The sequence below is a fragment of the Mytilus californianus genome, unplaced genomic scaffold (assembly GCF_021869535.1).
Source record: "Mytilus californianus isolate M0D057914Y unplaced genomic scaffold, xbMytCali1.0.p SCAF_1, whole genome shotgun sequence".
NCBI classification, from domain to species: domain Eukaryota; kingdom Metazoa; phylum Mollusca; class Bivalvia; order Mytilida; family Mytilidae; genus Mytilus; species Mytilus californianus.
Window position 1 is genome coordinate 17,249,478 of NW_026262581.1, and position 16,150 is coordinate 17,265,627.

General features: G+C 32.8%; 1 protein-coding gene across 4 annotated transcripts in view; it reads right to left on the bottom strand.

Moving 5' to 3' along the window:
- Window positions 1-16,150, bottom strand: part of LOC127700213 (cyclin-dependent kinase 17-like) — a 91,452-nt gene that overhangs the window by 32,222 nt on the left and 43,080 nt on the right. For 3 of the 4 annotated variants that reach the window (XM_052203650.1, XM_052203644.1, XM_052203637.1), the window contains 2 exons: window positions 12,428-12,561; window positions 602-718 (listed from right to left, as the gene is read on the bottom strand). In XM_052203650.1, the coding sequence (XP_052059610.1) occupies window positions 602-718; window positions 12,428-12,561 (251 nt within the window). Of the gene's footprint in view, window positions 1-601; window positions 719-5,793; window positions 5,904-12,427; window positions 12,562-16,150 lie in introns of those variants that run through there. The other variant, XM_052203658.1, reaches the window with a different exon arrangement.

Genomic DNA, 16,150 nt, shown 5'->3' on the forward strand with positions numbered 1-16,150 from the left:
GGCATGAAAAAAGGCGACCATGCCTGATGACGTCACATAGAAAGAACACATCTTTTTGCAGATCATTCGAAAAGAAGGAATAAATTTGCCTGCGTATTGTTTGAAAATCATTAGAGAAACAGATTCCACCACCAAATCTCGTGTAATACGATATTTATCCACTCTCGACAGTTAAATTTTAAATATTTAAAACGCTCGGCAAGCCTCGCGTTTTAAATTTGAAAATTTAACTGTCTTGAGTGGATAAATATGGTATCACACTCGATGCAGTGGTAGAATCTATATGTAGCAAATAAGAAGTTGATATGTGACAGATCTTAAAATGTGTCAAACAATATGTGTTACATATATGAAGCTTTAAGTACCAAATATTATTCAGCTATAAACCTTCTTTTGGAGGACAATCATATTTTATGCAGAATATGTTAAAATGATGAAAATACATGTACAATTAAAATTTGCCAATGATCAGGTCAGATAAAAGTAACTATCCTTTTTATTGCACTCATATGTTGGCAATACCACTTTATTAGGCCTACAGCTAATAGGTCTAAAGAAAAATTATCATCAAACTAACTAAATATTAAATTGTAATGCTTACAAGAGACTTCCTCCTGGACCGTCGACTCAGCTGACCTTCAGGACTACTTAGGTTTGTTCTAGACCTATGGCTTGGTAGTCGCATATCGGCTGGAAGAGACAGGCGTTTGTTTGCCTCCTGTAACAAAAACATAAAAGTTTTTAATAAATCACTGCATATGAATTTTTAGTACTGCTAAATGTGGTTAGAGTTTCCTACCATATCTTATTTTAACTTGTTTTTCTGCACTTATCTCCAAAAGTAGTACCATTTTATCATAAATGAACCACTAAAGAAGCCATATTTATCTATTTTTTTAAGAAAAAATATGTCTTGACACTTTTAGTATCCATTTGTTTAGGAAGGTCTGGCAAAACGTTTGCACTAATGTCCAGTATAAATCTAAGTAGTGAGTGAGTTACCAAAGTAGAAATCCTTTTTAAAAATTTCAATTCATATCAAACAATAATTGATTAAAAAGTTCTATACTTGAGGTCCAATAGTTGTATCAAAATGCATAAAAGGAGATGTGGAGTAATCACTTCTGTTTGTATGTTGGTGTTTAACATCCATATAAGGAGATATGGAGTAATCACTACTGTTTGTATGTTGGTGTTTGACATCCATATAAGGAGATGTGGAGTAATCACTACTGTTTGTATGTTGGTGTTTAACATCCATATAAGGAGATGTGGAGTAATCACTACTGTTTGTATGTTGGTGTTTGACATCCATATAAGGAGATGTGGAGTAATCACTACTGTTTGTATGTTGATGTATGTTGATGTTTAACATCACTTCCAGCAACTTTGGCTAGAGCATAGTGTCCAGTTATGTTTTTTTTGGGTGGAGGAAACCGGAGTACCCAGAGAGAACCACAACCTTAAGCAGAAAATCTACCATGAGGGGGGTTCAAACTCACAACCTCAGAGTTGGCAGACTATCAATCAATCACTGTAGATGAACTATGTAGACCACTCAGCCATGGAGGCTCATAATCTTCGATGAGACAGCAACTTAACATCACTAGTAAATATCATGATAATAAGAATGTATGGTTGCCTGTATGCTTTAGCATGAATGAGAATACTGCTTTATTATGGGACTTCATTTGATTCATATTAGAGCCCAAAGAAAACTTTCAGTCAAATTTGTTATCATTTGTTGAACAAGAAGTTAAGATAAAGATGGATGGTGCAGACTGTATGTCAATGCTTAGATGGCTTTTGTTTTTTTGTGTCATTTGGTTGGCGTCTAATTGATATTTACCCTTGTTGAGAAGGCCGCAGGACCGGCAATGTCTTGAATAACCTTTGTATCCAAGGTCGACATCACATCAGTGACGTCGCCTTAGCTTTGATTAGTAACAAGTAAAACGTCAAACTGAATAGATGTTGCTTATTACATTAAAATATGTTATTATGTTAGTCAGATGATAAGAAATCGTCCCCAAATTTATGTTGACCTGACTAATGGAGTTACCTAAGCTCAAGTCGATTAGAACTGGCAATCGTAGTGCTGTTACAAGACTTTTACAAAAATTTGCCGAGGCAAAGGAAAATTCTGAATTTCAATAGAGAGGAGCTGTTAGCCATGTATGATAAATTACAACAGAAGAAGTTACTCCACACACTGAATGAACAAATTGTAAATGCATCGGAAACAGAGGATATAGAGACTGAAATTGTAGACACAGATGAGTATACTACAAATTTTGTTACTAAACTGAGACATTTTAGAAAATTTATAGATAAACAACACAACCTATTTCAAATCAAACATCACATTCATCTTATGAAGTTTTAAATGTAGACAATCTACGGTTTATCCCTACTAGTTCACCTGAAATTGTACAGACAAATTATGTCGCCCCATCATTGCCACAGTCAAGTAATGTCGTTCGAATTTTAACAGAGACAAGCCACATTGCTTCATCAATTCCTATGTCATGCTATGCTGTCCCATTCGCTATATCTAGCAATCACCGTTTGCCAAAATTAACATTACCAACAATCAATGGCAATATATTAGAATGGCAAAGCTTCCGGGATTCTTATGAATCAGCAATTCATAACAACCCAACATTAACAGATGTACAAAAGTTCTATTATTTGAGTACCCAATTTGAAAACAAAGTCGCACAGACAATTGCCGGATTTTCTTTCACTAACACTAATTATTCTGAAGCCGTAAATGTTCTTAAAGAGAGATTTGGACAGACACATAAAATTACGCAAGCTCACCTACAAGCACTTCTTGATATTATGCCACCTCAAAATAACCTCATAAGCGTGAGAACCTTTTATGACAAAATGGAGAGTTTAGTTAGACGACTTGAATTGCTTGGACAAACACAGGACTGATACTGTAATTTATTACTTCCTATTATATTAAACTGCCCAGAGAAATCAGAAAAATCTCGCTCAGGAACATGGTACGACAAATTGGCTATTACAAGATCTCTGAAGAAGTATACACAAAGAGATACAAATTATAAAAGCCGGACAAGTTACGCAGACAGAAAGTGATATTTCGACTTCAACTTTTTTCGCCGGTGTTAAATCACAAAGAAAACACAATACTACTACTAGAAATGTACATCAGCATTTCACAGCTAAGCCATGCATTTTCTGCAAAGATATTCATTCGCCTACCAATTGCCTGCAAATATGTGAATCAGAAACTTGGCTTAGCTTGCTATCGTTAAACGTAACAATTTATGTTTCAACTGCCTCAGTAGACATCGCATAAAGGAATGCAAATCGAAAGCTCATGTGATAACTGTAGTAAACAACCAAACTAGTTTATGTAGTGAAGTTGTACACACCGAGAACCCTGACAAGGTAAGTAACAACTGTTTTACTTACACGAATAATACTGCTAACAGTTGCAAGAATGAAAGTACGCCATCTACACACAACTATAGTAAATCTTGTGAAGGATACTGAGATACAAGAAGACTCAACAATTTTACACTTGTTAGCATAATTTTGCTCAAATGTACTGCTGAAAACCGCTGTGGCCCCCAATTGGTCAGATTGTCATTGCACAGATGCGAACATTTTGTTTGATGAAGGCGCTCAAAGATCTTTTGTAACGGAGAATCTTGCGCGTAAATTGAACTTGCAGAGAGAAAGAGCTGATAATATTCAATTTTCATCATTTGGAGGAACCAACATGAATGCTAGGCGACTTGATAAAGCTACAGAATATGTTGTAACTGAAACAGAACATAAAATTCCAATAGAGGTTTTAATCGTTCCTATGATAGCTACACCGTTACAGAACCACATTCGTTACATAAACAGAACAGTAACTATTTGAAAGGACTAAAGTTTGCACACCCAGTTACGCAACAGGATACCTTAGAAATTTCATTGTTAATTGGAGCTGATTTTTATTGGGAAATAGTTGGAAGATAAATTTGTACGTGGAAACGGACCCAACGCAGTCAAATTGAAACTCAGGTACCACTGCTTTCTGGACCGTTGCATTCAGGAAAATCACAGTTATCAACAGCCTCAAGTATTTTCAATGTATTTATTTCACATAAAACCAAGGAACTCAACTTTGAAGCGTTTTGGAAGCTTAAAGCTATGGAAATTGAATCTCAAGAAGTACACGAAAAAGAGAATTATTATATAAGATGTTATCAAGAATCTTCAATATAGTTTCGAGACAACAAGTATTATGCAAAGTTACCTTGGAAACACGACAATGATTAAAGAGAAAATCTTTATGGACTTTCGAAGTAAAGTGATCAAGTATATTTGTTTAAAAATGTCTGACCCTATGAATATGGACTGTTATATGATTTATTATATGAACTACGTTTAGTTTAACCGTGAAAGATCTGTGAAAAATGTTAAGTTGAGAGACTCTAATTTTAATTTAATTTAATTTATATATATTTTGTAATTCAATTTCCTTTTCTACTTAAAGCACCTTTTTTGAGGAACCGAGAATGTTGAGAAGATGGCAGGACTGGCAACGTCTTGAATTACCTTTGTATCCAAGGTCGTGGTTATCTTAGCTTTGTAACAAGTAAAACATCAAACTGAATAGCCTTTGTTTGTTATGTTAGAGTCAGATACTAAGAAATCGTCCCCACAACCCTACATCTCCTTTCATTCATAAGTAGACAGAGTTCTGACAGACTTCAGTTGATGTGCTATACTATAAAAGTAACTGTCCTTTCCCAAATTGATGTCTATGAGATATGATGGTCTTTAAAACTAAGACCTTATTATGGCAAGGTATATTAGCTATCATGAGATTTAAAGATATAAATACTAACACAAAATTTACATTTTCATCTTTAAATAACAGTTAAACTGCTTTATCATCTCCTTACAAAAACCACTGTACCATCAATAAATTCTAGATTTATACATTTAAATTAAATCAAATATGCATATACTACATGTACAAAATATCAAATACCTGGGCACACCTGCTTATTTATCAAACTGAAATGAGTGAATATGCCATTTAAAAGTATGAAAACGAACTTGACCGAAGTGTTGCACTTATGTGAATGCCAGCAGACCTTTTACAATATACAACAGTCCATAAGTACTTAAGAACATGTTCTATAACTGCCTTCAATACAATTAGATTCCATTCTGATATAGACATATTTCTATTTTATCAACATTATCTGTTCAATAGGGATTCTTCCCTAGGCACAAAGGAAAAATAAGTGTTATAGAAATTTAGAGACAAAATCAAAACAGATTTTTTTTTAAAGAATTTGAAGATAATTAACCAATTAAATCCACTTCTGAGAGAGAAAACTGTTATTTGAAATATGATTTTTTTCAATGTTCATGGAGTTAAGCTTGAGAAGGAAAATTTTTCTATTACTAAAATGAATTTCTCATTTTAAAAATGCTGGTATTTGTATTCCCATTTGCTTTATTATTGTTGAATGTTTTTCTGTAATAGAAACTATGGTCCAATAATTGATTGAATCCCTACCAGTTGACCCTTAATTGTAAGTTCTAACAGAATTTCTCTCCTCTGTTTGAATTCATCATCAAGTACAATTTTATATGATTTTCCAAGAAGCAATATCCGCAATCTGAAGTTGAGACAAACAGTTCTAAAAGTATCTCAGAGGACACGATCAATACGTGGAGACCCTTTTCACATTAATAACCACATCATGTAATGACTTCATTGATGAAAAAGGTTAAATTAAAAGTTCATACCTTGTAAACCAATAAATATCTTTTGTCTTCTGGACTACTAAGGTCCCTAGGAGAACTCATTTCAATTTGTCTAACATTGGAAACTCCCATTGTATCACTTAAAAATGTTCCAAATTGAGGTTTCTAACCATCTAACTAACTTTAATCCTAGACAAGTTTTATTTTAGTGATATCAATATATGTGAATCTCTTCTTTATGTTACAATAACAATTAAAGCATCTGTGTTAAATTTATCTACGTTACATTTTTACAGTAAATTGTAAAATTACATCTGTGGATGCTTCCAATATTTGAAAGCAACATTTGAAGAAGGCCAGAGATACAAATTAACTTTTATTCTGATGCCAAACCAATTTACAATTATTTGCAAGAATATTTTGCCAAGGTTCAAACTATAAACAGTTACAGCAGATGATATACCAAATAACCAAAGTAAAATTTGTAAACAATCTACTTAAAATTCAATAAAATGCGTTCTTTTATTTTGAGAATTGTTAAACAGCATAGGAAGATAGGTTTATTTTGAGAATTGTTAAACAGCCTAGGAAAATAGGTTTATAGGGTTTACATCAGCAATATTCACATCAAACAAATGTGTATTCCGTATACTAAATGACCCTTATATTCATCAATAAGGCAAAGATCAACATATCAATATTTTTGACAAAGTTATGATGAAACCTGCCACAGGGACAAGTACACCTTACAATTATTCCATACAACAAATAGTGGCCCTACTGCTGATTGTATCTGAGAAATGCTGAAATGTCTCCCTGCTATACTGACCTTTGATTTTATATTGATAGTCCTAAATATAAAGTTCTACTACAAGTTTCACATTAACATTTATGATCCAAGAAAATGAGGTCAAGGTCAGATAAACCAAGCCGGAAATACATGTACACCATTAATACAATCATTCCATAAACCGAATATAGATGACCTATTGCTTATAGTATAAAAGAAACAGACCAAACCATGGAAACTTTATATTGACCAATGAACCACAAAAATGAGGTGAAGGTCAGATGATACCTGCCAGACAGTCATATACACCTTACAATCATTCCATACACCAAATATAGTTGACCTATTGCTTAAAGTTGAAGAAAAAACAGACCAAAACACAAAAACTTAACATTGAGCAATGAACCGTGAAAATGAGGTCAAGGTCAAATAAAACCTGCCAGACTGACATCATCACAAAATATTTCCAAACACCAAATATAGCTGACCTATTGCAAACAGTATTAGAAAAACAGACCAAAACACAAAAACTTAACTTTTACCATTGAACTATGAAAACGAGGTCAAGGTGAGATGACACCTGCCAGTTGGACATGTACACCTTACAATCATTATACACACCTAATATAGAAGACCTATTGGTTATAATATCTGAGATATGGACTTGACCATGAAAACTTAACCTTGTTCACTGATCCATGAAATGAGGTCGAGGTCAAGTGAAAAATGTCTGACAGGCATGAGGACCTTGCAAGGTACGCACATATAGTTATCCTATTACTCATAATAAAAGAGAAATTAACAATACAAAAAAATCTGAACTTTTTTTCAAGTAGCCACTGAACCATGAAAATGAGGTCAAGGACAATGGACATATGACAGACAGAAACTTCATATCATAAGGCATCTATATACAAAGTATGAAGCATCCAGGTCTTCCACCTTCTGAAATATTAAGCTTTTAAGAAGTTAGTTAATGGCGCTATTGCCAATGCCGGATCACTATCCTTATGTCGAGCTTTCTGCGACTAAAGTCACAGGCTCGACAAAAACTAAACATTGTCAAATGAAACGTGAAATTGAGATCAATATCAGATTGATTTTGCAAGTCTGACATGTACACCTTACAATCATTCCATACACCAAATATAGTTGACCTATTGCTTAAAGTATCTGAGATACGGACTTGACCACATAACTTTAACCTTGATCACTGATCCATGGAATGAGGTCGAGGTCAGGTGAACTATACCTTACTCATAATAAAAGAGAAATTTAAAACATTACAAAAAATCTGAACTTTTTTTTTCAATCAGTCACTGAACCCTGAAAATGAGGTCAAGGACAATAGACATATGACAGACAAAATCTTCGTTACATGAGGTATCTGCACACAAGGTATGAAACATCCTGGTCTTCAACCTTCTGAAATATAAAGCTTTATAAACAAATAGTTTATGCCGTCGCCGCTGGATTGTAATAACTATGTCTCGCATACTGCAAATTTCATCGCAGTGTCCACAGATATGAGTGCAAAAAAATTCAAAACATATTAATATAGCATCTAAAACCATTTACTGGTCTTGCATAAACTACTCTTAAATAAAAAAAATTTAATTACCAACATGATTTGGAGGTGGTAACAAAAATAAATGATAGTCAACAAAAAAACAGCTTATTACAATCAACAAGAAAGGACCTAAATTAGTGACAGTTACAATCTACCACGAAGGACAAGCACTGGCACCATTAACTTATTGACAGTTATTTGTCAAAGACCACTATGAATTGATTATTTCAATCTAACCTCTATGTGTGTCAATAGCCAGGAAATTGGAATAATATTCAATCATTTCATAGAAAAAATGAGTTATTATGACAGAATTGGTTTCATATTTCTTCATGCAGGCTTTTGAGGTCTTTATCAATTGAAAAAATAAGGAGTTGGAGATATGTTGACAGCAATAAATCATGATAATTTGTTAAGGTCATCTTACAGTCTTTAAAATGGGTCGAAAATAAACATAAAGAAATTCAAGGAAATATCTTTTTTATGAACAGTTTAATTCATGAATTCAAAGTAATTTTTTATATCGATCAAACAGAACTTCTGAAATTTATATTTGTACAACAGTGTACACAAAAAGCAGGAGCCTGTAAAATTATCATGACACACTTAATGACAAAACTAGCTAAGGTACGGTGCCCAGCAAGACAGGTTGAACTCAACACACAGAGACATTTGTAGCCCACATGATTGAAATTAGTTTAAAAAAACTAACAGTTTCTATTTTTCACTAGAAATTAATCACCTTCTGACACCTCTTATTATTAATCAAGTTAGACGGATAGAATCCATAATGGACAATTCCCTTACATTAACTATCGCTTAACTTCTCACATTTTGACTAATTTTACAACTTTGAAACAAAGTCCAATCAATCCCCATCGGGGTTTCTATGACAACTGTGATGTAACACATCTCTGAAAACTGTTCTTCATTTAATAACTTTAGATAAAAAGATAGTCAGATTTATATCTTGATCTAATTATTTATGCAAGAAAAGGGATTCGGCTGATTTGTATTATAAAATGTTTGTATTGAGGATTTGTAAAGATATATGACATAAATATAGAACAGATTACTGCAATCTTACATCTAAAAATAATCAATGATTAACTAGTTCTTTGGCATAAAAACATCCAAACTTTTCATATAGATGAAATTATTTTTAATGCTGGCACCTCTCCTGCATTCTTAAGTACAAAATGTACAAAGTAATGAAGTAGCCTTTGGTCTTTAACCAATCATACAATTGATGAAAAATATGATTCACTTGAAAAATGGCTACTTATTTTTAATTGTGATATTTTACTCATTGGTGAACATCATCAAATGGAGAATAATTCTTTCCTAACCTGCATGATCATGAAAGAAAATTGACTTGATGTCAACAATTGACTGTACTGCATATTATGGAGTTATTTCCCTCTGGTCTTTTCATATTGAATTTCATATAATTTATATTTCCCATCGTCATGACCATAGGTAAACGAAAATTTCAATTGATACACTATATCTTTTGTTATCCTCCATATGGGGTGTTCTTATCCAGTGAAAAAGTGAGGTTTTTAGTCAAAAGCTGTATTATGAAATTTATACAATAAGAAACAACTGATCCTTCAAAAGCCCCTACCCCCTTCCTCCCCACCCCCATAAAAAATATATAGACTTTTGCAATGGCAGGTAAATTTGGAGAAATTGAAATTTTGTTTTATTGTGTATATTATCTTCATGAATCAGACAGAATCATTAACTATTTCACAAGTTGAAGGAAAAGACAGTAAAATTGTTTACTCTGAATAGGAACTTAACTTTTGTTCTAGGAAAGCACTGTGCAATCTTCCTTCAGAAAACAATTCCCATTAACCTAATTTATTAGATAGAAGAAGAGTTCATTGAGGAAATTACTTTTGAAATATTTCTACCGGAATTAGTGAAGTCAGCTGGAAACAGGAATTCCAACTGAACAAGGAAGCAAAAGGAAACATCCAATCAACAGTTTCCAAATATGGGTAGAAATAACATTGCTTTTCATGGAATCTCAAATAAATCATATATTGCACTTTCCTTCTATTTGTTTTTTTTTTAAAAAAAGCTTAAGTACAAAATTCAAAACAACAGGGCAATCACACTTCTTGTTATTGAAAACATGTGGCTTGGAAATACAGCCTTCTTAAAAGGGGTAATAAAAATGTCTAAACCCTATAGAAAATTCATTGTTCAATCTGCAATATGGGCTTAGATCAGATCTTTATATCACTGTCTTGATTTTTATGAGAAATAAAGCACTTTTAATTCAAAGGGAGTATTGAGTCATCATCCAGGGAATAGACATAATAAGGCAAAAGGGCTCTTCAAATTTATATACTGTAGTTCTGTATCAGGCAGAACTATTGAGGATGTGAACAAAATGATCACAAAGCGAGCCCATTTCAGGAGTTTTTGCATTTTTTTCAATAAGAAAATAACTTTTCAAAAATATAAAAATTAATGTTAGTCTGGATTTTCTCTTTTGAATTGTTTCACATTTTGTCCTGCCAAGGCCTTTTATAGCTTACTGTAGAGAATTGGTTTTGCTCATTGTTGAAGGTTAAACAGTGACTTGTATTTGTTTACAATCCATGTCATTTGGTCTTTATAGATAGTTGTTTCTTGGCAATCAATCAACATCTCCTTATCTTTATACTGTTAAATATGATTCTTGATATTAGATCAATTGTACTTTATGACTTTTGAGTTCAAGGTGCCCAAAACATGGCCTTATCATGCCTTCTGTTTAAATATATCACATATACATATAGAAAAAGAACCATCATATTTGAAGTCAATAACTATTTCTAAGACAACTTCTTATCATCCTTTAAAATTTTTTTTCTTTCTTCAGAGGAAATCTACATTATTTCAAGGTCTTAATGGACATTGATGGATTCTAAAACTATTACAGAGAGGAAAGAATTGACTCGTGTCATAATTACACAGTGAATAATCAAAGCAGTTCTAATTCATTGACCATCAATCTGACCATCTATATCATTGTACTACAAACAATTTATCATTACCAGTAATCAGCTGATAACAAAAAAGAAAATGAGGCATTTTGTGTATTGACAAAAATGCAAAGAATTGCTAATTAATGTGTAGGAGGGTAAAGTAAGGTTAACTCCTCATTAATCTCATGCATTCTTCTCTTGTTAACTATTGATTCAAAGGCATACTGTAAAATATGGGTAGGTTATAAATATTGTAACTAATGGTTTACTCCTTTCTAGTATCATGGTAGTGTGTGAAATATGGTAGTATTACTGAAGTTTGTATCAGCTCATCATAGAGCGAGAGGGATTTCCATTCTATTAGCCTGTCATAAGCCTATTCAATCAAGATTGGTCTGCATGTTACAATATGCCTAACATATCATACTTGTATCATCATTAAGAGGTTTTCTTACTGATAGAGATCTAACCAAGGAAATGACCCTAACTCTGACAGAACTAATTACACTATCATCATTAACAATTAGTTTTTCTCCATAAACAATGTAAAGGGTCTACTGAATAGCTAGCCATGTGTTTTCAACACAAACCACATCAAAACTTTCATTTCAAATAAATTAAAAGAATTACACTTAGTTATACTGGGCATCAATAACCAATTCCAATCCAAAACTTCCATTATAAAGTAGTTTGGTTTGGTTGGGTTGCAATTAAAGTATAACTATGTCTTGTAAATATGTTGCCTCTAGCCTTTGTTAGTCTTGTATTATTTTTAATTTTAGTTTCTTGTGTACAATTTGGAGTTTAGTATGGCGTTCATTATCACTGAACTAGTATATATATTTGTTTAGGGGCCAGCTGAAGGACACCTCCGGGTGCGGGAATTTCTCGCTGCATTGAAGACCTGTTGGTGGCCTTCTGCTGTTGTCTGTTCTGTGGTCGGGTTGTTGTCTCTTTGACACATTCCCCATTTCCATTCTCAATTTTATGTAAGTTTGATCAGTTAGTTTTTCCTTTATTTGTACAGAGTCAAAGCAGTCCTTGACCTATGTCCACTTATACACTTGCTTTTGTTCTCTTAAAAATGCCTGGACACTGAACTTATTATCCATCAAACCCATTACTCTACACATTTAGGAGTATGCGATGTCTCCTCAATTGACTAGTTTCCAATTTCTGTTTTATTTATGATTACTGCCCCAGTTGACCTGGGGTCATTTGAGGAAAAATGTGTCATAGGACATTGTGAAGTGAAGATATTTACTACACTAATTGGGAGGTTATGTGTATTCAGGAATCTTATAAAGGACATGGTGTAACCATATCACCTACCTGGCTATATCTTCTTTGGCGGTTCCTCATTCTTACTGCTGAGACAACGTCCTCCCTGCTGCCAGGATTGGATGTGATTGAGATTTCTTCACTTTCTCCATCTGATAATATTCTGGGATTTTCATGTACTATACCTGTAATATAAAAATGTAATTTTTCAATTTTGTTTTAAGTAGTTATGGTTGTTATATTTGTATACCAATAATGAACATTGTGCAATCATGGATAAACTGAACGTTTTAATATGGACAGATAATAACTGTGATCTTGACTAGAGATATCAACTTCAATAGGGAACTGCCTCTGAGAATACAGCAGAAAAATATTGAGACATGAAAGATTATGGCAGGCTGGTAGAATAATGTTTGTAACTTTTATGATAATTAGGTGTTTTGTTAGGACAATATATGATAGAATATGTAGACATACCACACCAGTTTTATTGATTACTCCTCAATATAACATATATATTCATAAAAGTGTTTACGAACATGGAGTATACTCAAATATGAAAGGATTCCAACATCTATTCTACATGTATATTGTATAAATATTATGATGCTAGTCAACAAAAAATAGATTAAATTTGATGCTGCAAAAGAATTTATAAAATGATTTTGTTGTAAAATGGGATTATACATAAGAATCATCTTTAATCATCGAAATATTGCAATAGTTATCTTTTATAGTAGTATTAATCACAAGCCTTTTATCTATACTACTAAAATAACGAGGTGCAATTTGTTAGCCGGCATGACGTAAAAACAACAAATGAAAGAATTCAACTGTATATATAATACTATAAGTAATTAATATAGGATAATGGTGTTGATTAAAAATTACACCATTCCTGGGACTTTTGTTTTCCACATAATTAATATAACCAATAATTAACAAGTTCTGGGTCAAATCCGATACCGATACCAATAGTATATGTCACATGTAGTTTCTGGTTGTAGTAAGAAAACCAAGATGGGTTCAAAGCAGAGAAAACTGTGCACATTATAATCAGCATGACTTTATCAGATGACAATACGAATACTAAAAAAATCCAGGCTAAAAATGAGGCGTAGGCACTTTAATTCAGTCACGGATCTGGGTGTGTTCTAGTTCTTTTTTTCTTTGACCTGAAGTTCATGCAGTGGATAATTTGCTCAATGTAACAAAACAGAAGAGAAAATTAAATAGAATGAACTAAATAGAACTTCCCCCACCAAAAAAATAAGAAAGAAGACCTAAAAAACCTAACCCCAATAATAAGAACAACTAATGTGTGATGACTTATTGAAAAGGAGAATATGACTGATGTAATTTCTTGTACTGATAATTTATTGGTGTTAAAAAAAAAAGAGTTTAAGGATGTTCACTACTCTTGTCTTTGACTTATTGTCAGAATTTCGGAATCCTCTAGTTTTATCCATGAAGTGCCAATCAAAATTTTGCCCACTAACCTCTACTTTTCTTTTCATAATTTTATTACATTATAGTTTAAAATACATTTGTGAAAAGCTAATAAAATCCTTGTTATTTTTTCATAGTTTCTGAACGAAAAAAAAAGTGCCAATGTTAAATGTATGAAAAATCTAGAGAGAATTATTTCCTGCAAAATTTTAAATTGGTTATTTATATATCTCAACAAGAGTGGACACACAGAAATGTCTCGCCTGTCGTGTATTTCTAATTGAAGTTATGTTGAAAGTAAACGCTATCAGACATATATTATAAATTTTAAGCTGTAAATAATGAGATAATGTCGCTGCTGCTGATGCCTGTATGAACAATAAAGCTGCTGCCAGGCCCGCTGAAGACAACTATCCTAGTGTCTTCATACTACTAATTGTATAGGTTATTATCCGCTATATCATTGTATATGAAGATATGCTGGATAACTGTGGTTAAGAGTGAAATAACTTACTGATATACCATTGATATTGATTATTGTGATAAAGATGGCAGTGAAGAATGAAAAAAACTAACATTGACCTATGAACCATGAAAATAAGGCCAAGGTCATATGAACCCTGCCAGACAGACAGATACCCCTTACAATCATTCCATACACCAAATATAGTTGACCTATTGCTTACATTTTCTAAGAAACAAAGTTCAGCATTAAAACTTAACATTGACCAATGAGCCATGTAAAAGGGGTTAAGGTCATATGATACCTGGCGGACAGACATAAACACCTTATAAACATTCCATACACCAAATATAGTTGACCTTTTGCTTATAGTTGAACAAAAATAGACCAAAACACCAAATTTTAACACTCAGCAATAAACCGTGAAAATCAGGTCAAGGTCAGATAAAACCTGCGAGACAGACATGTACATCCTAAAATATTTCCATACACCAAATATAGTTCACCTATTGCATATAGTATAAGAAAAAAGGACCAAGCTAAAAGACTTAACTTTGACCACTGAACCATGAAAATGAGGTTAAGGTCAGATGACACCTGCCAGTTGGACATGTACACCTTACAATCATTCCATAATCCAAATATAGTTGACCTATTGCTGAAAGTATTAGAAAAATAGACCAAAAAACAAAAACTTAACGTTGAGCAATGAACAGTAAAATGAGGTCAAGGTCAAATAAAACATGCCAGACTGACATGTACATTGTAAAATATTTTCATACACCAAATATAGTTGATTTATTTTATACAGTATAAGAAAAACAGACCAAAACACAAAAACTTAACTTCAACCAATGAACCATGAAAATGAGGTCAAGGTCAGATGACACCTGCCAGTTTGACATGTACACCTTACACTCATTCCATACACCAAACACAGTAGACCTATTGCATACAGTACAAGAAAAACAGACCAAAACACAAAAACTTAACTATAACCACTGAACCATGAAAATGAGGTCAAGGTCAGATGACATCTGCCACCCTATGTCGAGCTTTCTGTGACAAAAGTCGCAGGCTCTACAAAAACTAAGACACAGACATGTCATTTTTTCTTCTTTTTAAGTTCTGTTTTTTAAATACTATCAATTTATTACAGTCCTTTAAACAGCTTGTTATTTTTAAACAGAGGAACAAACATCCTTAAAAAGCATTGGTACTTCCCTGTTTACTTTATCCTGTTTACCTTAAAGAAACTTCTACAATATTAGGGTAATATTTATCACTGATTATAAATTTGTCCCAATTTCTTGTGCATTATGTAGTGTTTTTAAATCAGCTTGTATTTTAAAGGAAAAAGTTTGATACTTTGACTTTGTAAATAATTTTAAAACCTAATCTCAGGTTTTATAAAAATCTCTAAGAATAAAAGAAATGTTGGGTATATGTCAAAGAGACAGCAACCTCACTACAAAATACAACCAAAAGACTTTTACAGGTTAACATACTTTCTTCATATATATACAGGTGTCTTTACAATACATTGTATTATAAGCTCTCAACTGCTGCAAGTCTATAATAGTTGTAAATAAAATTAAGCCGAGCCTATCAAAGATAAGCCATGTACACCAAATTTTCCAAATGACAACACAAACATTAAAATATGACAAAAGACAACCCTATCCTCTTTCCTTTTCCTAAGTCAGAAACATCTTCAGTGGTTCATCTAGTTTTTTAAGATATCAATCCTACATACACAAATATACCCTTTCAATCTTAATCAGCAGAACAACAAAAGAGATATATAAAACATTCAATAACTAGAGGCTCTCTAGAGCCTGTGTCGCTCACCTGATTCT